The sequence below is a fragment of the Symphalangus syndactylus genome, chromosome 11, assembly GCF_028878055.3.
Source record: "Symphalangus syndactylus isolate Jambi chromosome 11, NHGRI_mSymSyn1-v2.1_pri, whole genome shotgun sequence".
Taxonomy (NCBI): Eukaryota; Metazoa; Chordata; class Mammalia; order Primates; family Hylobatidae; genus Symphalangus; species Symphalangus syndactylus.
In genome coordinates, this window is record NC_072433.2 from 126,853,395 (window position 1) to 126,881,382 (window position 27,988).

The 27,988-nt window shown below is 52.0% G+C and overlaps 1 protein-coding gene across 1 annotated transcript in view; it reads left to right on the forward strand.

Annotated features, from left to right (window-relative positions):
- The first annotated feature begins 5,804 nt into the window (after nt 1–5,804).
- CMIP (c-Maf inducing protein) overlaps nt 5,805–27,988 on the forward strand; it is a 267,356-nt gene continuing 245,172 nt past the window's right edge. Inside the window, exon 1 of the mRNA XM_055299683.2 lies at nt 5,805–6,552. Within this exon, the coding sequence (XP_055155658.1) occupies nt 6,253–6,552 (300 nt within the window). The 5' untranslated portion in view covers nt 5,805–6,252. The remainder of the gene's footprint in view (nt 6,553–27,988) is intronic.

The following is a 27,988-nucleotide window of genomic DNA, read 5'->3' on the forward strand; positions in this document are numbered from 1 at the left end:
GTCTGGAGAAATTTTTGGTTGCTATGACTTGCGGATGCTCCTAGCATCCAACAGGTAGAGGCCAGGGATGGTGCGGAACATCTCAGACTGCACAGGACAGCTGCCTGCCACAAAGTGTCATCCATTCCACATGTGAATAGCGCCCAAGTTCAAAACCCTGCTTCCAATCCTGCAGAGATGCTGTGTCTAGAGTGTCTACACCCAGTTGCTAGGCGAGTGGGAAAGATTCAGAGAGGTGGTCTAGATGGAGGGCCCATTGCCAGGGTCTTGCCAATACGGGTTCTGAAATAACGGTGGTGATGTGAAATAGCTAACACTATTGTGAGCGCTTACTCTGGGCTCGGCTTGATCGTCTCACTGAATTTCTGCCAACTGGGAGGAAGGTACTATGACGACTCCACTTGACAGTAAATCAATCAAAGACATATACAGCTGGCAAGCAAAAGAGCAGAGAGTTTGTTTATTTCTTGGCATACTTTTTTGGGGGGCGGTTGTGATGATTTTTTGTGAGGGCGTCTGGCTTTCCCACGTGACTGTGAGCTCCCATGAGGGCAGCATCATATGTATGATGGATTTGTAGTATCCAGCAAAGTCCCCTGCCACTCAAATTGGTGCTAATAAGCAGGTCTTTAATGGAATCAAATAAAAGAAAGAATGAAGCAGCGTAATGTAGCTCAGGAGTTAGGACATTGGCATCTCAGCTAGATCCAGCCATTCAACAGATAATCATGGTGCATTTACTTTGTGCCATGCCCTGGAGAAACAAGCAGCGGTGTCCTGAAGCCGACCTGTAATGGCTCATGACAGCTGATTGTTAATTTTTCAGAAATTTTGCAAGCTGGTTGTCAAACAGCCAGTAAAAAAAAATTAAGTCATGTAAAGTTACAATTAAATATTTTTAAAACGTAATGCAACTCATCACTTCCTAATTATTTTACTACATTTTGCCGGTATCTCTCTTCTTGAAGTTATTTATGTCGATTGTAGCGGTCGCCAAACTTTTTCTGTAAAGGGGCCAGAGAGTGAATATTTTAGGCTTTGCAGTCCATGGGCTGAATCTGACCCCTTGCTGGTGTATTGTATCTCTGTGGTGGAAACTCTGCCGTGGGGTGCATGTCTTCCTAACTCCATGTCCAAGGACACATGTTGGTAGCTTGTACAATAATTGGCCATGGTTGTATTTGCACCAGGGAAATTGTCAAACTTTATAGATCAGGCTTTCCTTTTTTCAGCAGGCTGACTATTGAACACGACCCTAGATACAGTGGTGAGCAAAACCAGAATGAACCCTGCCCGCTTGGAGGGTACAGTGCAGTGCATTGGGGTTTGTGCACCATTTCATGGTGGGGTGGGGCAAGGAGAGAGAGCTGTGCAGAGGCTGGAGTGGATCTCCACTGGAGACCGCTGGTTGTTAAACAGCCAGTTAAATTTTTAAAAAGGTAATACAACTCATAATTTCCTAATTATTTTAGTACATTTTGCTGGTATCTCTCTTCCTGAAGTTATTTATGTCTATTGTAGGGGTTGTCAAACTTTTTCTGAAAAGGGGCCAGAGAGTGAATATTTTAGGCTTTCGAGTCCATGGGCTGAATCTGGCCCCTTCACTAGAGTTGCTGACCCCCCATGACAATAGTGGCTAGGCTCCCATGAGGGCAGCATTTTGTGTGCAATGGACCTGTAGTACCCAACACCGGCCCTGGACCTCAAACAGGTGCTAATAAACAGATATTTAATGGAATCAAATAAAAGAAAGAATAAATGAAGCAGGGTCATGTAGCTCAGGGGTTAGGACACCGACGTCCAAGCTAGATCCAGCCATTCAACAGATAATCATGATGCATTTACTTTGCCCACTTCATTCATTCTTTCTTTTGATTCCATTAAACACCTGTTTATTAGCACCTATTAGCACCTACTTGAGGGCCAGGGACGGTGTTGGGTACTACAGATCCATAGCACATAAAATGTTGCCCTCATGGGAGCAGCGGGAACATCCACTTACAGGTGTGGCTGCTGGAAGGCGCCTCAGCTCAACCTCTCCTAGGCTGCCCCTCAGCTCCGTTGCTCTCCTCCCCAACAGGGACTTTGCCACCTCATCAAATTCCTTAATGGCAGCCGGGGTAGCGGGTCTGTCTTTCCCTTGTGAGTTAGCTACAGGGGACACCTCAGAGAACTTGAGTTGAGACTGTGCCCGTGAAGGCACTTTACCATTCAGTATGACATCCCAGCTCCCCGCACTGAGCTTGACTGAGGGAGTCCTCCACCAGTGTGGCCCGGGGTGACCCCACAGTGGGCTGTTGAACGAAGGTGGTAGTTCAGGTGAGGGCAGACGTCATCCTTTGGAAGCTGGCTCAAAGCAGGACACACCGCTAGCAAAGAATGCAGAAAATGACAGGTTTGTCTGGTGAACTGGCCTTTGGTTAGTGAACGAGCCTGCGAGAACCCAAGGGGAGTGAAGGGTGCGTGAACCACCGTGCCCTTCCTGCTACTCCGTAAGCTTCTCAAGTTCAGTGTTGGAAAGGGAGACTCTTAGAGGCTCGGATCATTCTTTGGAGGGTCTGGAGTTCCAGGGCACTGAGCACAACTCGGGGACATGGTCCATCCACGGGAGCTCGACGGGCTTGTGTCTCCTATAATTTGGGGAGCTCCAGGGATGGTGCTCTGATGGAATCTGATGGCTGGATTCAGATTCCTTTCTAGGTTGGGAGCCTGGGTTAGTGGAAGGTGGAGGGGCTCTGCAATGAGTTAGCCAAGTCCCAGTCCAGCAGGCTGTGGACTCGACTGTCACACTGTCACAGACTGAGTACTAACGCCATCCCAGCTCATCCCCCGCAACTTACTGACCCAATCCTGTGGCTGGACCTTTGCTAAGCACCAAGGAGTATGTTTTTGACAATCAATCACTGTGTATTTGCTGCACCCCAGCTTTGTCCAGGCACTGAGCTAGTGCTGTTGCCAGACAGGCGCTTCTGGCTTCAGCCCTCAGGAACTTTCTTTGCAGTGTCTTGGGGGCTCCATTTCACTGATTTGAAACTATATTCAAGAAATACTGCTATTTAAAGATGAGATTGATTGAATTCAATACTTGATTCCTGAATGCCTGCTCAGGACAACATTACAAAGATAGACATTTGTAATGTCTTCCTAAATTCCCAGAGGACTGGGAAGCACATGGAATTTGAGGTCGAACACAATCTGAGGTTCAAACCTCGGCTGGATCCTGATAGTTGTCTGACCCTGTCTGAGCCTCAAGTTCCTCACTCTTAAGATGCGGATGGTAATAGTTCCTACCTCCTAGGCTGGTGGGGAGGAATAAATGAGAACAAATACGTAAGGCCTCCAGCATAGTATCTGGCGTTTGGGTACCAGTCGTTATTATCACGGTACGTCCTACTTAATGTTTACAAATCAACCACTGTACTGCGCTGCCTTGAGGATGTCTGGAATGGTCTTGGAATATATCAGGGATTTGCATCCTGCTAAATCTGCTCCTTCTACTGGAGTTTTGTGCCCTGTATGGGTAGAGGGGTGTCCACGGATGTCCCCGAAGTGGACAGCGGCTGCTTTGCTTGCCACTGGGCCACTCCACCCAGTGACTTTGTGCTAGCCCTTGTTGCTTCCTTCTGTGGGGGGAGGTGGGCATGACAGTTTCCTCACTGGCCGCCTTGCCTCTACGTTTCTCCGCTGCAATGCTCATCCGTGCCACACTGCAGACTTTTGAAGAAGCCATGTACAAGTCAGTCCTTTGCATGGCCCCTGTGGTGTCTCCCCACTGCTCTAGTTCCTGGGCTTGCATTTCAGGGCGCTGCTTGCTCACTGCCTACGTCTCTGCTCCACCTCCTCCAGGGACCTTGCACTCCATGGCAAGTGATTTCAGTTTCCTGAATAACTGAGCATCCTCCCATCTCTTTGCCCTGGTAGGAGCCATTTCCTCTTCCTGGAGCACCTATCCCCTTCTTTAGTTGATTCCTAAAGAACTCTTAGAGTACCCTGGTCCCCCACACTGCGTTAGACATCCCCCTTTCTGTTCCTGGAGCACCAAGCATAATGTCTGTTATTGTTCTGGACTCTGACTTCCAAGTTTTGTGGCTGAGGATGAGGACAGCACCTATGTCATAGGGTGTGAGAAGAAAATGATGTGTGCGTACAAAATTCTTAGCACATAGGAAGTCTCTGGCCACTGTGGTTATTATAGTCATTACTATTAATACCCTAGTGCCTGGCCTGTGACCAGCATACAGCAGGAGCTCAATGAACAAATTTGAACAAAGGATCTAATCCCATCCCCTTAATGGACTGGGGGGTTTCTTGGCCGCAACCACCCCCCAACACCCACATATCTAGGGCTTGCCCCTTCATGCTTGGTGGTTTTCTCAAGGCTGCTCAAGCTCAAAACTTGAAGGAAATGGCAACAAATTGTGGGGAGCTAATGAATTTCTAAATTTCTAATCTAATTGTGCCTTCCCCAGGAGGCATCTCCTGGGCAGGCTGGATGTGAGTCTTCTTTGGTGAGGGATGCAGCCTGGGACCTGCCTTTCACCCCCTGCCTGAAACCCTGGCCAGGCTCAGCGAGAGGGTCCCCTGGGGAGCACCTTCATGCTGCCTGTTTTTGGGAGAGGGGGTGTGAATAATTTCCACCAACGGCACAGATGCTGTGGATATTCCTCAGTGTTCACGACACAGTTCAACACACGCTGCACACATTCATGTGTTCACTACAGAGGCACCTTCACTTAAAAAGGCAAAAATCTAGGGTTTTAACGTTATTAGCTGCAGGAGCACGTGGAGGTAAGAATACCTGGCTGAGGAGCTGAGCATTTGCTAGGTTGCCTTAAGTGCCGGCTGCCTGTGATGGCAGAAGGGGAGCTTTTCGCATCCAGGCTGCAGTTCCTGATGCCCCGGGTCACAAGAGAATTGAGTATGGTTCTCTCGTGGGCTGGTGCTGGGCCTGTGAACTCAGATAAAATGGCCAGGTGGGGTCCCAGGGAAGGTAAAGCACGGGGAGCTACTGGGGTGCGCACAAGAGGGGTCGCTGTGTAGGTTGAGGTGGCTTTAATTGGGTTCCTAGAAGAGGCTCTGTCTCCAGGAGCAGAAGAAAGAAGGGGGATGGGGGGACCGTCCCTCTCCCCAGAAGGTTTGAGGACCCCCAAGGCCAAAGCCAGCAGACACCAAAGGCCAGGGTTCGAGGCCGGCCGGGTCCCGCAGTGAGAGACAGGGCAGGGTGGGCTCATCCTTCGGATCACCGCGGGGACACTTTCAGTCGGGGAGGCGTCCCCGTCCCACGGCCCCATCTGGCCAGCCCGCCGGGCAGCCTGGACCGCGGAGGGGGCGTCAGGGGTCGAGGGATCCAGTCCCCGTGCTTCCACCCAGCCCCCGGCCCTCGGGTACCCTTCTTTACCCGTCCGAGTCCGGCCCGGGGGCGGCGGGGGTGGGCGAGGCGCGGGCCCACTCGCTCGAGCAGCCGGGCTGGGCTCCAGCCCGGGCACCCGCGGGGGCGCGGCTGGTGTGACGTCACGCGCCCCGCCCCCGCGCCCCGCCCCCTCCCCACATTCCGGGCGGGGCGGGCGGGGGCCCTGCGGGGCTCGCCCGCCTCAGCCCCCTCCCCAGAGGCTGCCCCTCCCGTCGGGCCGCGCCTCCCCGCCGTGGGCTGCGACCCCGCCCGGACCGCGGACTCCGCCCGCGAGAGGCCAAAGCCGCCGCGGCCGCCGCCGTTGCCGCCATTGACGTCAGAGGGGCGGGCACATGACCCTGCGGGGACCAATCGCGCGGGCGCCCCGGGCTCCGCGAGCCCAGCGCGCGGCCCGCCCCGCCCGCGGCCACTCTCGCCCGGACGGCCGCGCGGACACACGCTCCGTACACACGAGCGCGGCGGCGCGGGGCCCCGAGACACGCCCGCCCCCACCCCGCCGCCCCCACCCCGGCGCCCGCCCTCCGCGCCTGGCCCCGGCCCGCCTTCGGCCTGCCCAGCCCCTCCCCGCCGCCCGCCGAGCCCGGTCAGCCGCCGCGAGCATGCACCCGACGAGCTAGGAGGAAGCCCGGAGCCCCGCAGGAAGCGCCGAGGCCGGCCCAGCTCGCCGCACGCGCCGCCCCCCGCGGGCAGCGCCCCCTCCCCTGCGGGCGCCCCCAGCCCCACACCCCCCCACCTTCCCGGGGGGTGGGGGGGTGCGGGCCGCCGTATCCGGGGGCCCCGCCGCCCCAGCAGCCCAGGACAGCCCCCTTTCCCCGCCCCCAGCCCCGTCCCCCGGCGCGGCCATGGATGTGACCAGTAGCTCGGGCGGCGGCGGCGACCCCCGGCAGATCGAGGAGACCAAGCCGCTGCTGGGGGGCGACGTGTCGGCCCCCGAGGGCACGAAGATGGGCGCCGTGCCCTGCCGCCGGGCTCTTCTGCTTTGCAACGGGATGAGGTACAAACTGCTGCAGGAGGGCGACATTCAGGTCTGTGTCATCCGGCACCCGCGGACCTTTCTCAGCAAGATCCTCACCTCGAAATTCCTGAGGCGCTGGGAGCCGCACCACCTAACGCTGGCCGACAACAGCCTGGCGTCCGCCACGGTGAGTGGCTCTGCGCGGCTGCACCCCCGCCTCCCCTCGGGGCCCGAGATGCGCCCTCCCTGGCTGCCCCCTGGTGCTGCACCTGGAGCCCAAGGGCCTGGGGGGAGGTGGGGGGTGCCGGGGGAACGGGGAGAACCAGGGCGCCTCGCTCCTGGCCTGCTCGCGGGGCTCGATTTTGGAGTCTGAAGCCCAAACCAGCCGACCGGGCTCGGGAGAGACCCTTAAAATGCTGGAGACTTGGCCCACCGCCAGGCTGGGTGTCTGGGGACCTTCTGTCCCCAGCTCTTGTGTTTCTGGTGGCTGGGACTCGAGGATGGACCCGACACTGGGCCCTGATGGTGGTGGGGGTTCTCTCTGGAAGCCCCTGGCCCATCTGGATCTGAGGGGTGGGGGAGGGGAAAACAAAATACCACCCCTCAAATTAAAAAAAAAAAACCAACAACACAACAAAACCTCCAAACCCCCAAACCCAAAGAATTTCCAGAAGCCAGTTCCTCTGTTTGGTTTACCCGTCCTTTATTCTCTTTCCTGCCAGGGCTGGCAGGCAGAACGGGGTGCTTCCCTTTCTGAAAATCTCATTCGCACATTGAGAGGTTGGAAGTGGAGGGGGAGGGGGCAGTGGTCCTGGAATATCTCAGGACCCAGCGGTGGTCGAGTTCTAGCCTAGAAGCTGCTTGGTGGAGCCCTGGGTCTGGCATTGTCTGTAGAGTGTGTGTATACGTGTGTGTTTTGTTGCTGGAGGTTTAATTTTGTTATTGTTTTTTAATACATGGGTAGGACTGGGTCAGCTGGATGAGTCGGAGAGGAAAAACCATTGATCTGTTTCTGAAATCAGATCTGCAAATGGTGGCCTTCTTCGTACGTGGAGAAAGACAGCTGTGGTGGGGTCGAGGGGAGAGTAGGGGTGGCGGGTAGGAGCCTGAACAGGATGCTTTGTGTTTTGAAACAAGGACAGTTTCAAATACCGGCTGTGGCTTGGGCCTGAGCCTTGCCGTGGGGGTCCCATCCTCACTGGAGGGGTAGCTTGTCTTCCCCAGAATGCACACTCCTCCCTGGGGCCACCGTGATCCTGTTTACTAAGCGCAGTGGGAGGGGGCCGAATCCACTGCCTGCCCACACCTGTGCCAAGAAAACCCAGCCAGGAAATAGGGTGTCGCTTACATGGCATGTCACAAACGTGTAGCGTGTGTAGACATTTCCCTGGCATCCATGTTCACTTGGCGGTGTGTCACAGGCCATGACACATGCCCCAAGGAATGGGGAGGGGGGAAAAGTTAGCTGAAGAATCCTACTCCTTGAACCAGTCTCCCACCCCCCACCCCAGAGCATTGCAGCCCTCGAGGACTTTTATTCTGAATTTGGGGTCTGACATGCTTAGAGCACCTATTTTCTCTTTCCTGTGGGCACGTTGGTGCAATATCTGCAAAGACTCCTTTCTCAGGGAGGATTGCTGGTCGTGGGGAGGCGGCCCAATCCCCGGTCAGGCTGGTGCATGTTCTCAAACCCGTCCCGCGCCACAGGCCGCAGCATTTGGCTTTCCAATGGATGGAGGGGGAGAGAGCCTCCGAAAATTTGCCAGTACAGAGTGTTTCTGATGTGGGGAGGAACTGGTGACCGCGGTGCCCCCTGCCTGGATTCCGGAGACCCCAGATCTGGCTTCAGAATTTTCACCTGGCTCAGGGGGACTTTATCGGGCTTTTTTTTTTTTTTTTTTTTTCTCTTACAGTCCACAAAATGAAGGGTTGTTGGTGGTGGAGTAGGAAAATGGTTAGAAGGAACAGTGACCTGCCATGGGAAGGCCAGGAGGAGCCCCTTCTCCTCCTGGGAGAAGCCAGGAGTGAGTGTCCCGCTGCTACCGTCCTCAGTTTACGGAAAGCCAGCTCTCGAGGCTAATGGCTCCCCACTTACCTCCGATTGCTCAGGAGGTATATCTGAGAGAAAGAGGGAAGGAAGAAAGACATGAATAGCCAGAGGCCCCTTGCTCACCTTGGCCAGCCCAGGTGGGTGGCACCATCGGTAGCGTGGGCCTCTCCGGAAAGCACCTGTCTAGTACTGGGGACTGAGGCTTATCCATGGAGCAAGATTCTTCTTGGCAGAGCCATGCTCTGGTGTTAGGAAATGTGGCAAGAGGAACTATAAGGAAGTGTCCGATGGACTGGCATAATCCCCTTTCCGCTGCCTTTCGTCACCAAGCACTGCAGGCGGGGGGTGTCCTTAAGTCTTACCCTTGCCCTCTGGTGGGCTCCAGGGGGCCTTGCCTCAGGGCCATTGAGCCTGGAGGTGGGGCTGTGAGGGCCGGCCTGGCTGGAGCGCTGGCCTCCGGGGGAGAGGTGAGGTTGGGACTGCCACCAGGGCTCTTGTTCCATCATGAGACACCTGGTTGGTGTCCAGGCTCTCGGGGAAGCAGCGGAGCCCCTGTGGGGTTTCCCTGAGGCCTGGACATTATGTAATCTGTCTGCGTTTCATAGTGCGGCCCAAGCACTCTATTGAGAAATATGAGCCCAAATGAAACAAAGGTGAATTTGAGTGCAGTTCCCTAGAACAAAAACCCTTTGCAGTCCTGTGGCTTCGCAGCAGCCCCTGGCGCAGCCCTGAGCTCCCGATATTCCAAGTATGTTTCCTATAGAGTCATATCCTTACTTGAAATGTCAGTCATCCGTATTTTAAGCCGTCTACACAGCCCAGCTCAGAATCAATCATCTGGTAATTATCTGGTTAATTGTATGGGCTTCAGGAACAAGACCCAGGGTGATTGATAGGGATTCAAACCAATAAACAAACCAAATACTCTTTTTTGCCCAAACCTTCTGCAGTGTGTCTCCATTGATCCAATTAACTGAATCTGAGAGATTTAAGACCAGGATTCCAGGAGCACATCTGCATCAGGCTGGGATGCAGGCATACTGGGGCTCCCAGTCCCACCTGCTGGGTGACACCAGCTAGGTACACCTTTTAGTCTGGGGTCCAAGGGACCTGATAGTCCTCCAGGTTGTCTTACCGGTGGAGCCAGCAGCCTCACCCACCCAGCCTGCCTGTAAACTTTGCCTCCTGTGGGATCAGGTCGGAGCTTGCCCTGCCCTGGTCTCCTGGGCCAGTTACTGATTAAATCCTTGCAGAGCCAACAGCGTGCCTAATGTGGCTTATGACGGCCGCCAGGTCTGATGCACCCTGTGCTTGGAGACTTTGGATCCGAAATGCTCGTAAACAAAGGAGGAAGCAGATAGGCGACAGCTGACTTGGGAGGGGAGATAGGGAGGCCAGGGCCCCCTCCCTGGGGGACCCAGGACTGCACCTTTGTGGGGAAGGGCCTGTCTGCCCAGGCTGTGGCCTGAATGTGGTGCCCTATTCCCTCTTTGTACCCAAACTTCCCAGTCCGTGGGCCTCACTGGCTCTTCATGGCTGGTGATGGTCGTGTTGGTTGTAAATGACAGCCAGGGCAGCCAGGGGTTCTGAATAAGCGGCCGGGTTCGGCAGGACCAGAATCCATTTTGGTGTTCTCGTCTGTGGGTTGAATTTGATTACCTGCTAGACATGTTTGTCTGTGGGCAGAGGGCTTTGTCTGTAGGCTTTGTTTCTTCTGCACCACAGAAGTACAAATAAGCTGCCTACTTTTTATTTCATCTTACTTTTAAGACAGTGTGGCACACGGTATTTCAGAATGGTGGATCCACTCAGAAAGTCCTTTATTCAGGGGTTGGGGCACAGGTGACAGTAGTGTTCTTTATTCTCAAGCCATAATTCATCAGTGGCTTGTTTTTAAATTTTCACCACTCTGCTGTTTGATTGCAGTGTTTCCGGACATCTTGTTATGGATGGAAAAGGAGAAGCCACCTTAATTCTCATCGGTTTCTTTAGCCTGGTGTTTTCTTGGTAGGGAGCAGCTGTTGTCTGAACTCGAACTTTGTTTAGCACAGGCTTACTGCACGCCTACTGTGTGTCACTTGCTGAGCTAAGAGTTACACATCCACATGGCTTGGTTTCTGCTTACGAATTGAAATCTGTGTCCTCCAGGGTAGTCACATATCCCACCAGAACTCATCTGTGTTCACGTGCACGCATGTTAATTGTTAATTGGTTTTTCACTTTTGTCACATACCCCCCTTCCCCCCATGTGCCTAGCCTGCCTTTAATTTATTTGATGTTTTTCGTGGCAGTAAACACAGAGATTTTTCCCCCCCTTTCCATGCCATTTGTCATAGGAGGATTTTGGAGTGTATCAAAATTGTTTCGGAGACAACTTGTCTGATTGGAGGTGGTGGAGGGGAGGGGCTGAGACAGAGAGGAGAAAAAGTCAAAATTCTCTGTAAATTGCAAACGTGGTCTGCCTTTCCCAGGCTGTAATAAGTAAGTGCATTTTAAGGAAGGAGTAAATTTTGATGCTCCCATTTGCCTGGTGCAATCTGAGATGCCTGTTCCGGCCATGGCAACATCATGCCAGTCCAGGTAGAAGGCATTTCACTGCATGTGGCTGAGCTTTCCTGCAAGTGGGTGACAGAGGTGGCAGTTGCTGCTGGCTTGGGCTGCTTGGCCCACAGATTGACTGGTGTGGCGGCCCTCCCTCCTCCTTAGTGTCTCATTGGGCAGTGAGAGAGGGCATTTCTGGGGCACTGTCCTGGGCAGGGCTCAGGGGGACCTGGTAGAAGGCAGAGCTGTCCCAGGGCACCTCAACTGCTGCCAGCCAGGACTGACTCGTCTTGAGGGTACCCGATTGGTGTTTTGTTGGCATGGACATTGCAGGGGGTCAGCTTACACCTTTGATCAAAGGAATACATGAGATTAAGTGAGGCAGCCTGATATGGGGCATCTCCGCTGTGGGGCAGAATAGATTTGGGTTTTGCGTTCTCATGGCGCTGGATCTGGATTTGGAGGGTGCAGTTTCCTGGCTGTGTGACTTTTGGTGCTTTGTTTTCCCTTGCTGGGCCTGTTTTTCCTCCATCCTTAGGGAGAGCACCTCATGTCTAGGGTTGCTGTAAGGATTGGAGAGGATAGAGAAGCACCTACTAGTATAGTCAGTGTACAGTGACCAGGATTCCAATTCCTGTTTTGCTAATTGCCCTGAAAAAGCTTCATGACTTTCTGCACAAATGGAAGGGATTATTGTTACCTAAAAATGGGTGGCCTCCAGAGAGTTCCCTGAGATCAGTAGTGCATTGGGGAAAGTTGGGGGTATTTAGCAGGTCTCATAGGTGGGAAGGCAATGAAATTCTTGCCAGCAGTTTAAGAAAAATTCCTTAGGGGGCATAGTCTAGTTCCTTAAAATAAATTACAAAAATCGAAATACTCATGTATGCATCAGGTAGATTTGATTAGTGTAACAAGGTATGTAATGCAGAATGAAGCTTCCCTTACTTGACGCCCACACAGCCGCTAGTGGCCCTCCTTGGAGGCAAACACTGCTGCTCATTTCTTGTGTATCTGGACATGCATGCACACAGCTGTCTACCATGATTCTTCAATGGACAGAATATTTTGGAGACCCTCCGTGCGTGTGCAGCTGCCTTATTCTTTTTCATTGCTGCATAGTGTTCTGTCACAGAAGTGTAGCACAGTAATGTAGGTAGATCCTCCCCTGTTGATAGGCATTGAGGTTAGTCCCAGCCTGTTTGATATGGTTTGGATGTGTTCCCACTTAAATCTCATCTTGAGTTGTAGCTCCCATAATTCCCTTGTATTGTGGGAGGGCCCCAGTGGGAGATAATTGACTCATGGGGGCGCTTTCCCCCATACTGTTCTCATGGTAGTGAATAAGTCTCATGAGATCTGATGGTTTTATAAGGGGAAACCCCTTTCGCCTAGCTCTCTCATTCTCCTCTTGTCTGCCACCATGTAAGACGTGCCTTTCGCCTTCCACCATGGTTGTAAGGTCTCCCCAGCCACGTGGAACTGTGAGTCCGTTAAACCTCTTTCTTTTGTAAATTGTCCAGTCTCAGGTATGTCTTTATCAGCAGCATGGAAACAGACTAATACACTCTTGTTCCTTGAAAGAAAACATTTTCTATTTTTACTAAATGGTGTTGTCTCTATTTTGATGTTCTTTTGCTTAATTCTTTGGGATGGGGGAACTGAGCCTCCTTTTGAAGAGGGAAGGGCAGTGTTTCCTGGAGTTATTGCTACCTGGAGTCATGCTTTGTTCTGGTGAAAGGTCACCAACCAGGGATCCCCCTCAGAGGGTCTGGCCACTTCATCTTCCCTGTAGCTGAAGGAACACAGGTGACCGGGGGCTCTGACAAAGACACGCTGACTTCCACCCACAGGACAAGGGTCTGTGCAGCTCCACCTGAGGGCACTGCTTTTTGTTCCCGACTTCCTGCTTTCCCCAGGATGGAAGCCAGGACACCCAGCCCCATGGTGGAGAAAGAGAGGAAGTGAGAATTTCTCTTCCTTGCTCCTGGCTCTGGTGATGAACCACCCAGTGTATTCAACAGGCACCGAGGGAGACTGTGCGCATTTTGAAAGGAAGCTTCGCTTACATCAGCAGAGCCCTAACCGAAGGGTGATGAGACGTGCGTGTGGGGGAGGTGTTTGCTGTGTGTATTGAGGCAAAGGAGATGGCAGAGAAAATATTTCTGGTGCTGAAATTGGTTCCTGACTTCAGTAGCCATTTCGTTACCCCTTTCATGTGCACAGCACTCATCCTGGCATTTGGGGTGTGCGGTGAGGCCACAGGGAGAACACGGCAGACCCAGTGGAGTAGGGGAGTGAGGACCTGGACTTTGAAATCAGACAGGGGAGCTTGAATCCTGCCTCTGCAATGTCCCAGGTGGTGACCTTGGGCAGGCCCCCTAGCCTGTGTCCTTATCTGTAAAGCGAGGATCAGAGAGACTTCCTCTTAGCATTGATGTCAGGGTAAGTGAGGTGAGGCCTGGCGGTGCTTTCATGCCTCCATTCAGCAGATAAGTGTCACCTTTCTAGGCCCTCGGAAGAAAACAAGAGCCTGCCCTCATGGAGCCTGTGTTGGTGGGAGTGGACAAACAACTAAGTTAAGAGCAAGTAATTATAAAATCCGATGACAGGGATTGTGGAGAAAAGCAAGCAGGGTGGGGCGAGTGGTGGGCTGCTTTGTACATAGTGGTCAGGAAAGGGGGTGATAGGACTTCCGGGGGAAGAGCGTTCCAGGTAGAGGGAACTGCAATTGCAAAGGCCCTGAGGCAGGAGATCATCTGTAGAAATCACCCAGTAAAGTGGCTTGCACCTAGTACATGCTCTATGATTGTCAATTTCCTTCCCCCTGCTCTGTGGAGCTGTTATAATCTGTTTAAAAAATTAATGAGTATGTAGAATGTGCGAGGTGCGGGATACACAGGCAGCTCCTTGCCCCATAAAGCTTCCGTTCTGTTGCTTCTGTTGTGTGTTTTTTCTTTTTTTGTTTTTTGTTTGTTTTTTGCAAACCTGGCTGCCTCCCAATAAATAGTGAAGAATAGCCCTGTAGCAGTGCGTTAAGAGATTCTTAAATGACAAAGCCCGACACAACTTTGAAAACGCAGCTCCCTTTGTCCATAACTACACTCTAAGGATCCTAGGATCTAGAACACACTAGTGCTCTGATTCACCTCTGGTTTTGCCAGCCAGGAAGGAGTGAGGGGAAGTGTGTGGCCCAAAGACCCTTGCAGCTGGCTCAGCAGCCCGCCTGGGATTCAAACCCAGACTCCTGCCTTCCCATGGCATCCTTTGTTCGTGGCTCTACTGCTTTCAAGCTACTGTCAGAAATGGTAGGGTGGACAGAGCGACTAAACTGATTGTGCTGGGTGAACTCTCTTTGGAGGGAAGCACATGGTCTGGATCGCCTGGTCCCTGGTAGATATAGGAGTTGAGTGTGTGGAATCAGACAGGCATCTGGGTGCTTCCCTTGGGCTGGGCTGGCTGCATCCAGCTCAGGTGGGGTCATTTGGAGAGGGAAGACCACACCGGGACTTCTACTAGCTTCTCTGGGTGTCCTGGGCCAGTGCCAGTTTCCTTAGAGGTCCAGAATATCTGAAAATTGGAGCATATAGTCTGAGCAGACCCAGGCCTGGCTCTCCTCCCTCGCATGTTGGCTCCCTGTGTGGACTAGGTGACCCTGTTTACCACCACATACACCGGTGCGAGGCTCCACAGGGAAGGGGAGCCATGGGTATGGAAGGGGCTGTGTGTTCGCCAGGCAGGCTAGCTGCCGTAACATGCAGCCCTGGCATCTGGGTGGCTTTGTGCAGCCCAGTTCTTGCAGTCCTGCAGGGGTCTCCCGAGGGTTGTGTCCCCTCTTTTTCTTGTGAAATGGTTCTGCTCTTCCCTAGGTCCTTCATTGTCGGGGGGATGGGGAAGAATGACCACCACAGCCAAGTCGTTTGTAGGTCTGGCCGCTTGGTTGGCCGGAACTCAGACATTCGGCCACACGAGTGCAGGGGAAGATTGGGGAACATGGGTTACACGTGCGTCCGAGAGGAAGAGGAGAGCATGGAAGCGATGACTACTCCCACCGCAGCATCCTTGGGATGCAGCAGCAGACCTTGAGGTCTCCAGGGTGCCAAGAGCAGAGCTGCTTCCCTAGAAAGGAAATTCACATGACCATGGTCTCATCTGGTTCCTGGGTTTGAGGTTGGTGGCAGGTCGGCCAAGCTTGCAGTCTTCTCTGGTGGGGAATAAAGTAGGGTAAGCCAATCTGTTGTAAGAGATGGACCCATATGTTCCTGGTTGCAACGATATTGTATCCCTACTGTGTGCCGGGCACAGTGCTCATTTAATTTTCACAACAATCCTGTGGCGTAGGTGTTTATTCCCATTTTACAGATGCTCTAATGGAGTCTCAGATAAAGAGAGCTGGGAGGAAGTAGAGTTTAGTGTCAAAGCCAGGTCTGACCCCGGGTCTGTGTGGGCCCGTCAATGTATATGCACCTGTTAGATGCACATGAAACTATTTCAGCCTCCTGCAGAAACATCTTAGGTAGAAAGAAGTGAGCTCAGTTTAGTGTTTGCCAAGGTTGGCAGACATTCGTTTGTGATTTTGTCAAAAAAGTTAAGGGAACCGATGTGGGAAATTGAATGCCAAGTATTCGTAAAGGGTAAGCATTAGGTGTATAACTTGAACACCAGATATTATTTGTGCAAGTTGAGTGTTCTGGGTCACTGTGCTTGCACAGTGAATGCTCTCAGGCCTGGCACTTGAAAAGTCAGACATACTCTTCCCTCCCAAGGGACTCGTAGTTAAATGGGGGTATTACAATTATGATACACCATAGAACAAAGCACATTGCTTAGAGAGGTTTATGTCTTGTCCTGTGTTTGGACGGAGAAAGGGATGCCATCATGGGGGTGGGGACTTTCAGGAAGGACTTCTTTGTAGGAGACAGGCATCTGGATGGAGACTGATGGAGATGAGGGTGGCAGGTCGGTGGTGGGAATGAGCAGAGGGAACAGTGAGCAAAGGGACAGGCTAGAGCGGCTGGGCACATTCCGGGGGTCTGTGCAGTTTTTATGGGGTGGGTGCTGTAAGACAGCATAGGAATTAAAGATAGAGGTGGGTTCACCTCGTAGAGCAGAGTCTACCAGTGTGGGGTGATTAATGCTGGATGAACCCATGCACCCTGGGGCAGGTGGTGCTTTACGATGCAGAGAGACTGAGGACTGGCTGGCCAGCCGGGAGCCCGGGATGTCACAGATTGGAAGGCTTAGGAGTACAGGGATCTCCGAGTCGCCAGGACCAGGCAGTTAGTCATAGTAGTGACCGTGCAGCGGCTACTCATATGTGATTAGTGTGTTTCCTCTTGCCAGGGGCTATGCTATGCAGGTTTTATCAGTGATCCCTAAAACCCAGTAAGATACTGTTACTCTCTCCATTTTACTGATGGGGACGCTGAGGCCCTGCCCCTCAGCGGACATCATTTGGATGAATGAATGAATGGCTTGCCTAGTTGGGAGGTGCGTCCTGTTGGAAGGGGAGAGGGACCCATGGAGAGGGAGGCGCAAGCTCAGATCTCTACCCCTCTGCTTCTTTGTAACCCCACGGGCCTCTGGCCTTCTGCATAAGAGCTAGTTGTACCACTCCCCTGCTGCAGGGCTCTGTCCGTACTGAAGGAAGGTGCGCAGGGGATTGCACGCATGGTTTCTCCAACACATGGCCCAGCCGTGGTGCACACAGCCTTTCTCGGTATGGACACATGCCCTAGGATTCCGAGCCCACCCCCGTGGCCTGTGAAGAGTGATGGTAATGGCGTCAGGCTGCTGGGCTCAGCCTGGCGAGCTCTTGGTGGGGTTTCCACCAGAGACCCCTGCTACTCCAAATCCCAGGCCTGAGCTGTGGCTCACAGGGCCTCTTTCTTGAATCTTCCCTTCAGGGAGGCCTGGTGGGAAGGCCCAGCCTAGGCCTGTGCTGTCTCAAAGGTGATCCCATCAGGCTGGAGCTCAGGGCCAGGGACACAGTTGGGCACCTTGTAGGCGACGCAGGAGTGGCGCTGTGCCTCTTGTCTGCAGTGGGGGAAGTGCAGTGGGGTCTCAGCTGGTGGGTTACGGGGGCAGGGCTGCCCGTTGGAAAGGGGAATGATGACTTGTTGACATATCTTTGTGGCTCCGGTTGGTTCATGTTTCACGACCCTGTGACTGAGGCTTGCTTCAGCGTGGGAAAATGGAAGAGCTCGAACCGTCCCAGCAGGCTGGTGGTGACTGAGCTCGGGGAGTCCCAGCAGGGCCAGACAGAGCCCAGAGCCAGATGATAGTCATGTCCAAGGTGAGTGGAGGGGACTGCGGGATAGTCATGATCATTTCCTCCAGTCTTTCTCAGACCTTTAGGCATGTGTGCATTTCGTCCTCTCATCGGCCCCATGAGGCGTTAGCAGGGGAAATGGAGACCTCAAGAGTTTAAGGTTACACAGCTGGAACCCAGGCAGCCTCACCCCAGAGCCAGTGGCCTCCAGATGTCACCACGAGTCCTTGGTGGGGTGTGAGCACAGGAACCCTGGCAGCAAGGGCCGAATCACCAGCAAGGCAACAATAAGGATAGCGAACACTTACCCGGCACCTATTGTATGCCAGACACTACTTGAGCCCTTTGTGCAGATGAACACTCATCTAATCCTCACGATGCCCCTTCGAGGTGGTGCTGTCATTGTCCCCCTTATACAGATGAGCAAACTGAGTCCCAGAGAGGAGAGGTCCCTACTTACCCAGCTTGTAATTATGGAGCCAGGATTTGACCCCAGACTGTCTGGCTCCAGAGTATCACTGCATGTGGCTGGCGAGCAGAGTTTTGGGGCTGCAAAGCAGAATGTCAGAAAGGCCCAAAGTGGCCAGGCTGGCTGTGAGCTGAGAGGAGGGCCTTGTAGAAGAGGGAGTGTGTGGACAGAGCAGAAGGGTCTACCCTGACTGGACTGGGGCCCCTTCCGGGAGCTTCCTGGGCCAGCTTCCTGCAGACCCATCTCCGGAGGAGCCATGGTAGAGGATCGCTTCTCACCTGCCCTCGTTGAACCTGGGGTAGTCACTTCAGCCTCCTCACCTGAGACCACCTGACCCTGCAGAGCCCTCTGTCATAGCCAGTGGTGAGGACTTGACCACAGTGAGCACGAAGTTCAGTCTACTGTGGAGCGAGCCTCCCGCCCTGTCTGGCTTCTGGCCTCAGCTTGCCCATGCCTCTGACCTTTGGCACACGCTGCTTCTTTCTGCTTGGAACCCCTCCAACCCCCGCTCCAGTCAGTGGTTTTCCAGGGCTACCTTCCCCAGTGGGAACCAGGGCTTGCTCCCCTGTGGCGCAGCACCACCCCAGCTGGGCAGCCAGGGCGCCTTTGCCTCTTGCCTTCTCCACTCCACATTTACCTCCCCTCTCTTGTAAAAGCAAAACTGAAGCCATCATCCAGGGATGACGACAATCTTATAAAATCAAGAAGAAAAAAAATCCTCCCAGAATCCCACCACCTGGAAATCACCCGTATTAACCATGTGGGGTGGAGCCATCTACCCTTTCTCCTAAATGAGTGCGTGTGACATAGGTACACAGGGAGCAGGAGGAGCCTTTATTCTAGGTTGGCCTCCACCTACCAGATGCTGGCCCACTGCTCTCCACAGTTGTAACAACCGGTGACATGTAACAAGCAGGCTCTGCCATATGTCCCCGGGGGGCCACATTGCCCCTGGCTGTGAACTGCTATGTTCATTCATTTAATCATCACACGTACCTTGTGAGGTCCCATTTCCTGGAGCAGGCAGGGGCTGCCCAGGCTGGCATGTGACAGAGCTGGGAACTCCTGCACCGTCCCACAGCCACCTCGTCTCTTCAGAACTGGCCCAGAGGAGGTCTGAAAAACAATGTGGGGGCCTTAGGAGCCCTGTCCCCGTGTCGGGCATGGTGTGGGGCCAAGAGCCGGTGGGCCACGGCACCCCAGGCCCCCAGAAGGAAATCCCGGCTGGCCTGGGCGTTGGCAAGCTCCCCCCTACCTTTGATCCCTCCTAACTGACCTCCCCCTCGCTGTCCCTGCCTTCGCCCTGATGACTCAGGACTTCAGAGATCTGGGTTGTTGAAAAGGGGAATTACATCATGCCAATAAGAGAGAGAGAGAGGGAGAAATTAGCATTAGGAAGTTTTGGTGTAAGGAGAAATGACTTCGAAACCTGCTTCTTGTGCCCTGTCTGAATTGAAGCAGGTTTCTGGGGGAGATTAGGGAGTGGGGAGTAGAGGGTATAGGGACCCTGGCTTCTCATCTCTTCTAAAAAGCCCTTCATCTGTTTGACCCCAGACCCATCCACAGCTGGGCAGTGGGTCCCTTTCCTTTTTGTAGCTGAACCCCATCACCTGGAAAGCTATTAAAAAGCAAGGTTCTGGAGTTGGCATGCAGGTTCTACCCGCAGGCTTGGTGAAGGGGTAGGGGTCAGGGAGCATTGCAAAGACGAGCAGTCTCGGGTTCTTCTGATGCCCTCGGTGGTAAGCAGGGCACCCTCTCTGGGCCAGCACAGCCCTGGCTGGGGGCATGACTAGGCGAGGGGATCCCAGCTGATCTCAGTCCCGCTGGCCTCCACTGGGTGCTCCTGCGTAGGGCCCTCCCTTCTCAGCCATTCTGGGAAGCTTTGCTTGAAGGGGATCAGGGAGAAGGAAACTCCCTGCCTCCACTTTGAAACCTGCACACTGTTTCCCCATTACGTCTTGCAGGGAGGTGGAGGTGTTAAAGCCGCTGCCTGCCCAGGTCAGTCCTTCCCTAAAAGAGGACACTGACCGGGCAGGGTGACTAGGAGGGCTGCCAGGCTTTTTGATCGACACATTTCATATGAGGCCATTTAACCAGTGGTGTGATCCAGCTCTCAGTTTCCTCATCTGAAAGCTGGGGATATAAGAGTAGCCGCTCTCCAGGATAAAGGGGAGAATACATGGAATTCTGAGAATAAAGGAGAGAATACATGGAAAGTACTTAGTAGAGGCATATGCTCAACAGGTGTTTACTACCATCATCATCATGACCGCTACCATCACTGTCATCTCCACTGTCACCGTCACCATCACTGTCACCATCACCGTCACCATCACTGTCACCGTCACCGTTACCGTCACCATCACTGTCACCGTCACCGTTACCGTCACCATCACCATCACTGTCATTACTGTGGCTACCGCTTCTCTTGTGTTGGGTTTGCCACCTGTATACCTTCCTGCTTCCTGCCGGACTGTGGGCTTGAAGGCAGGGTTTGGGTCCGTTTCCCCGGGAATACCCGATGTCAATAAAGGCCTTTGTGTGTCTTTTGTTGCATGGTGGGGGACCTTGGCACCCCAGGCTGTGAAGGGACAGGAAAGTCTCACAGTTTTCTTGGAAACCCTCTGGTGACCTTGGAGTCAACGGAAGCTCCTCTCGGGTGCGCCCGTGGCCCTGTGCTGTGACCCCGCGCTGTGATTCTGCACCGTGACCCTGCTCCGTGACCTCAGGCACCATTATTTGGAATGGGCTCTCAGCCCCTGTCCTAACCCCAGCCACCAAGCTCCCAACCCAAGCAAGATGGAAACCCGCCGTTGGGAGGATTAAGATATTATTGGTGGTTTTCACCTCAGCTTTCAGCAGCAGTGCTTGGGAAATAAGATTTTGATCTCGGAAAATATGATTTAAAAACAGAATTGAAAGTCGCTTTTATTTTCTAAACGATATTGCCCCTGACGCATGCACTGCCTCTGACTGGTGGCCTCCGGTCTGAGCACACCCGTGGGGGAAACTGCGTAGCAATTCCAGGGGTGTGCTCTCTGGATTTTATAGACCTCCACCCCGAGCAGGCCCTGCCTTTGATCCCCCACTCGGGTCTGCAGTGACAGAGCAGCTGCTTTATACCAAGTCCAGGAGGCTGCTGCTTCTTTGGGGAATTGTCTCAGCCTTTCCCACTCTGAGGAGGTGGCCTTGCCAGCTGCCAGCTGAAGGGGTCTTCTTCCTCCAAGCCCTGCTGGGCTCACCTTTGAATGCCACAAAGCAAACCCATGGACCAAGGGGACTTTGGCCACATCCCAGTGTCCCCTCCAGTGGGGAAGGGAAGTTCCTTCCCTTCCTGTTGTGTGAGGGCTAGGGGCACTGAGTCCCCACAAGGCCTCACCATGGAGCCTCTGAGAGGTGAGGTCTGGCTCCCCTGACCACCCCAGAGTCAACACAGGGCCTGTGTGTCTTTCTTTGCCTCTGGGCCCATGTTCTATTCTTTCCAGCCTTTGCCTTGGAAACCCCACCCTCTATTCTTTTCTGTCTCCCCTGCCCTCTGGGTGGGTCTGGCCAGCGGAGAGCCTGGGGGAGATGGAGGATGGGAGGGGGGTGAGTGGGCTGTTTATTTCCCGCCTCCCTTTTCCTTCGGGGTTGCCATGGGTGGGTGGTGTCCCTCAGCCACTCCTGCAGTCATGTCACTCCCTCTACCCAGGTTTTTCTGTAACTGCTCCTTCCCCTGCACTGTCAGGCCCAGGGATAGAAATACATGGGGGAGGAATGAAGTGACTGCTGTCCTGATTTGCCCAGGACTGTCCCAGGTTTTTGCAGTGAAAGTCCTGTGGCCCAGGAAGCCCCTCAGTCCTGGGCACACTTGGACGGCTGGTCACCCTAGGTAGAAAAACCATCTTTTGTGCTTCCCCTGTATGCCGCCCACACCTTAATATATTGTCCTTTTGTGAAAATTTCCTCAAATTGCACCATTTTGCATCTGCCATCTGTTTCCTCCCAGGACCCTGGCTGATGCACCAGGAGCTTGAGGAGATGGAGTGGTGTTCAGAGCCTCTTCCCTTTAGAGTTCAGAGCAACCAAATGGGCATCATGCTGAACGTGGGAGAAACAAAAGAATCTCTTGCACTTGGACTCTTTTCTGAAAATTTGCCCCCTGCAAAGAAAAATGGTGGTGGTGATGATGATGATGATGATGGTAGTGGCCATTTCTTTACCTACTCACTGTGGCCTTGTTGTGAAGAACTTTGATGCCCTATTGTATATGATCATTAGGACAATTCCGTGAAGTTTTTCAATGATGAAGGAAACTGAGGCTTAGAGAGTTGGAGTAGTCTGTGAAGGCTCAGGATGGGCAGGAGGTCCCGCCCAGGTTTGAACCCAGATGCGAGGTTACCACACTTCCTGGTGAGATGTTTTACAACTAAGGCCAAGCCAGGCAAAACCCATTGTTCTGCAACTTCTGGCTTGGATTGTGTGTCTTGTCGAGTATGTGGGCAGTGGATCTGATGTTTTCCACTTCCTCCCATGTGGCAGGGCTGTGTGCCTGGAGCATGAGGGGCTGGCTGGGCAGACAGTATTGACTTGACTGAATTCAGCCATGGCCCATGTTGGAAAATGTTAGCCTATTTTTCCTTCTCCATTTGCCCTTTGCCCCTTTTTTTGTTTTTATAATTAGAATCAGAGCCAGCCATAGTTGGAAGAGAACTTGGAAGTTCGTCTAGTTCTGGGATGGCAAATAAGTGACACATGTGCTGCCACTCCTCATTGCCTTGACCGTGGTAGACATTGCTAATCAACCGTAGCGTAATTAGTCTTCCCAGTGAGCTCAGAGACAGCCACTAATAATCAATTGTTGTTGGCATGCAACAGTGACCCTATTTGCCATTCTTGATGTAGCCCAGCTTCTTTCACTGCATAGATTATGAACTTAAGGCCCAGAGTTGTTAAATGACCCTCAAAGGAGCCAATGGGATTTTGAAGCCTTTTCCACACCAGAGTGTTGGTTCTTAAGAGATGAATTTGGGTTAAACAAAGTGTGGTATAGAGGAAAGCACCTGGGTTTGCAAAGCAGTGCCTGGATCTGGGTTCAGATCCCAGCAATGCTTCTTGTTGCTTGTAACTCTGGGTAGATCACATGACTTCTCTGACCCTCGTCTTGGAAACTGAAATTACGATCCATACATCCCAGGATTGTGAGAATAAATGACATGGTATATTTATCCAACATTCAGCAGTATGTGCTGGGCACTGTTCTAGGCATTGCATGTTGCAGTGAGCTGCATAGGCAGTTCTCATGGAGCTGGCTGCCCTCATCAAGATGAGGCTAGTTTTCTTCCTCTTTCGTTCTCAGAAACCCATGGAACTGTGTTGTCATCATTATCTTTTACTTCTCTTCTGTCGTATCCACTTAAATTTTGGTCCATTTCTGCATCCCATGACTTGTTTTGGGAAATGATTTATTTTTTCTTTCAATCCTGGTCTCATTTCCATTCTTGTATCTGGGTGGATGGTCAGTGGGTCCTTTGTCACGGTCACAAAAAATGAAAATGACAATATTCCTTACTGAATGGATGTTCTGGGGTACCGGGTCTCGATTTGGGAGTGACATACTCCCTTTGAAAATGTGCTGAAAGCTATGGATCCTTGGGCTGGCAAAATGGTAAGACAGAGCAGGGCTTATAAAACTTAGCAACTATGTGTTTTTTTTTTTTTTTTTTGAGACGGAGTCTTGCTCTGTTGCCCGGGCTGGAGTGCAGTGGCGCAATCTCGGCTCACTGCAACCTCCGCCTCCCGGGTTCACGCCATTCTCCTGCCTCAGCCTCCCGAGTAGCTGGGACTACAGGTGCCCGCCTCTGCGCCCAGCTCATTTTTTGTATTTTTAGTAGAAACGGGGTTTCACCATGTTAGCCAAGATGATCTCGATCTCCTGACCTCGTGATCCACCCGCCTCGGCCTCCCAAAGTGCTGGGATTACATGCGTGAGCCACCGCGCCCGGCCAACTATGTGTTTTTTAGCATCCATAATACCGGCATTCTTAGGGATTCATGGACACCTCCCTCTCCAGGGTAATAAACCAGGCTAGGGGGTCAGTGACGCTTCCCCAGCAGGAAATAGAGCTTTGCACAGAAATAAACATGTGAGTGATTAAAAAAAAATGTTTCATTAAGTACAAAGATCAAGGTTTTTATTCAGAGTTCTGCTCCTTTGGCCAGGGAAGTGTAGGGCTGGTCCCTGCAGCGTTTTCTGCACTTGCTTGAGCTGTGTTTAGTCTTCTTGGTTATGGTGAAATATTTTTTCTTTTATCCCAGTCTGGAGTTTCAAGGTTGGCACTTCTTGCCCCTGAAATGTTTGTTTTAAGATTTAGAGCAGTTCTTTACTCTCTGATAAGGTGGAGTGCATCACTGGAGCTGTGTTGTGATTGAGTCCGAGGGCTGTTCTGCCGGAATCAGGCAGATGGTCGCTCACTGCCCAGCTTTGCCCTGGCTCTCAGTGTGACCTTGGGCTGCCTCACCTCCCTGACCTGTAAAGCAGAGGGACAGAGTGATCACAAACCCTTGATGACCAATGATTAAAGAATAGAAAGCATGAGAAAATATGCCCAGGGAGTATCCACAAAGGCAAAGGCAGTCTTGGCATTTGAACGCCTGGAATTTGGGAAGTATGGATCCTTTACTGAGTCTGTATCATGGAGGCTACCTGGCAAATTCAGCTGATGTGAACGGAGCAGTGGACAATGAGTGCAGGTCTAGGGGGCTCCTTGCTTCTGGATGCCAAGGACTTCACCTTCAGCAATGGTGAGCAAGCACCACTAAGAGAAGCTGAGGGTTTTCCTTGGTTGTTAACATTTTAAGGACCCCAATAAACAAGTTTCATCATTGTCTTTGATTCTCCCCACATTAGCTGGCTCCGATCTTTAGCTACACCCTAGAGCAAAACGTCACTTAAATGACTAGAGAGGGACAGAGTTCCATGGGGCCATTTCAGATTTAGACATGGAATTTTTCTGGGATAATTCCTTTGCCACTGAATTTTGCATTTGCATGTTCTAAAGCCAAAAAAAGGAGTTGAACTTTCCCTTTTGTTTGCTTCATTACTCCCACTACGTTTGGCGGGATGGCGGTTGTGGTTTTTATTCTCAGATTCATTTTTGTAAGTGTGCTGTGCGCATGGAGTCCTCTCTCCTCCCTGGGAGAGCCCACTCTTGTATGGTTCCACCTAAGGAAAAATGAAGTAGGTGTTGGTTGGACAACAAGGCAGGCCTTGGAGAGTTCTCCCTCATTTCTCCTGCCCCTCAGCCTCCTTGCCAAGCTTGAGTGCAGCCAGGATTTTCCCAGTCCCTTGAGTTACCTGGCCGGGGTGGCTTTTTCCAGGCAGCCAGCTCAGGGAAGAAGCTAGGGCTCCATCCGCCTCACCTTTGTGATCTTCTGAGGGAGCCGCAGCCAGTTTGTAAAGGAAGGAGGGGTAGAGACAGTAGCTTTGTCATTAGTCTCCGCATTTCACAAGTGAGAAGAGGAGGCTCTCAAGGAAAGTGGCGTGGGCACAGTGAGAGGTGGCTGGCTAAGCCAGAGCTCTTCCTAGTAGGGGTTTGCTGCCCCTTTACCTGGGGGTGGGGGTCACCTGCCAGTACCTTCTTAGAATTAGCTGTGAGACTGAAGAGAGGAAAGATGAGATCTGGTCACACACTCCACATCTGGTCCAATGGGGCCAATGCCTTGATTTCATAGTTGGCGAAACTGAGGTCCGGGTAGAGAGACTGCCCCAGTCGCTGTCCCTACCCCGGTACAGCATGCTGCTTTCTCACTTTGTCTACTTGATGATGCGACCAGGAAAATCTTGATCAGGGAAGAGTGAAGGTTTCATTCATTCATTCATTCATTCATTTGTTTTGGTAACAAGTTCTGAGGTTTTTAAAAAAAATTTTTTTATTGTGGTAAAATATGCATAACACAATACTTATCATTTTAACCGTTTGTAAGTGTATAATTCAGTGACGTTAAATACATTCACAATCACCACTATCTACACCCAGAACCTTTTCATCATCCCCAGCATGAACTCTGTACCCGTTCTCTCCTCGTCCCAGCCCCTGGTCACTGCTGTTCTACTTGCTGTCTCTATGAGTTTGCCTGTTGAAGTACCTTAAGCTAAGTGGAATCATACAGTATTTGTCCTTCTGTGTCTGGCTTATGTCACTTAGTGTGAGGTTTTTACGTTCTCCGCATGTTGTAGAACATGCCAGAATTTCCTTCCTTTTTAAGGCCAAACAATGTTCCATTGACTGGATAGACCACATTTGATTTATCCATTCTTCGGTCGACAGACACTTGAGTTGTTTCCTTGTTGGCTGTTGTGGGTAGCGCTGCTGTGAACATTGGTGCAAGTATTCGTTATTGTCGCTGCTTTTGGTTCTTTTGGATATACATCTCGGAGTGGACATTTATTTTTTAAAAATGTTCACCCCCCCTTACCCATTACATAAAGAACTCAGGTTTGTTGTAGAACAGTTAGATAACACAAATAAACAGATAACACGAATAAACAGTTAGATAACACAAATAAACTGTTGTAGAACAGTTAGATAACACAAATGAACAGAAGAAATCCACCTAGAATGCCGACACCCAGAGATAATAATTAACATTTTTGTAAGGTGTTCATTTGCATGTGCCATTTTTTCCATTCATACTTGATGATGCTGTACCTGGACAATCTTTGGTGTTGTGGGCTGGATCTTCATTTAGAAACATTTATAAACCAGGCCTGAGGTGCTGCAGTGGAGGGAGGGGATGCCAGCTGGACTTTCCCTACCGCCAAGATGCGTCCTTGATAGGGGCAGGACGCACCCCGTGTCTGACGCTGTGTCCTGCTGTGCTTGCTTCCTTTTCCTGTTCTTTGTCCCCAGACTGGACCCCGTACATTTGTCACTGGTTCCTAACACTCACTGTCCCAAGAAGGCTGCCTCGCACAGTGCCTGGTTGTGGTTAGTGCTCAATAAGTATTTGTTGAATGAGCTAATAAGAAATGATCGATTGAATGAACGAATGAGAGAAATTCCCGAGTGAGCTGACCTTGGGCCTGGCTCAGCTGAGCCGTGAGAGGGCCTCTCTGGCTAGACCATTTCACCTGTAGCCTGCAGCAGGCATGTTGGTGGAGGTGACTGGGCAGATTGACCCAGCACAGTGAGCTGTCCTTGCTGTCACCTATGGGAAAGGCAGGGGTTGTGCCTGTGGCCCTGGCTCAGACAGCAGGGCCCTGTGAGTTCCCTTGCTCCAGACCTTCACTCGGGGTCTTCTGGGTGTCAGGTGCCTGGCTGAGGGCTGGGCTGTGGGGTGAACCAAATACAGCCCCACTAGAACACCTTTGTTCCAGTCGGGGAGATAACCCTTGCAGAAAAGAAGCTGGTAATTTCAGGTAGCAAGAAGTCGATGATGAAAAATACATCCTTGTCCTTTCCTTTTTCTTTTCTTCTGTCTTCTGTTCATTTGTTTTTTTACTTTCTATTTTGTCTTATTTTTTTGAGGCAGGGTCTCGCCCTGTCACCTAGGCTAGAGTGCAGTGGCACAATCACAGCTTGCTGCAGCCTCAGCTTCCTGGGCTCAAGTGATCCTCCCACCTCAGCCTCTCTAGTAGCTGGGACTACGGGTGTGTGCCACCACATCCAGCTAATTTTTAAATTTTTTGTAGAGATGGGGTTTTGCCATCTTGTCCAGGCTGGTCTTGAACTCCTGCGATCAGGTGATCCTCCTGGTTTGGCCTCCCAAAGTGTTGGGATTACAGGCATGAGCCACTGGGCCTGGACTCTTTCCCTTTTTAAAAAAATTACTTCATTTGGCTGTTTCTTGGTTGACTGGAGGCCAGGGATATGCAGTTGCTGTATTTGAATCTTAGCTCTGCCACTTACTAGTGATGATCTTGGCAATGGTTTTAAGCTTGGCGATCCTCAGTTTCCTTGTCTGTGTAATGAAAGATGGGGGTGTGTCTACATCACAGGGTTATCATGAGGCATAACGGAGACATTGCTCAGGAAGCACTTCTTATTGGTATTACTTAGGAACGGGCCATTATTGCATAGTGAATCTGATGGCTACATGGTTTTGAAATTACAAAACCAATGCCATCCAATTGATTGGTGATCTGCCTGGGATAGGAGCAAGTTAATGCATTGACCATGGGGGACTTAGCACAACACCATTTCCCTGGGAGACTGTGGCTGAACCGAATTTGTTCAGCCAAAGATTCTGCCTCCTCCCTGGGAACTAGGAACAAAAGGGCCTTGCTTGAAAGAGGCTGTTGTTCCCTCACCAAG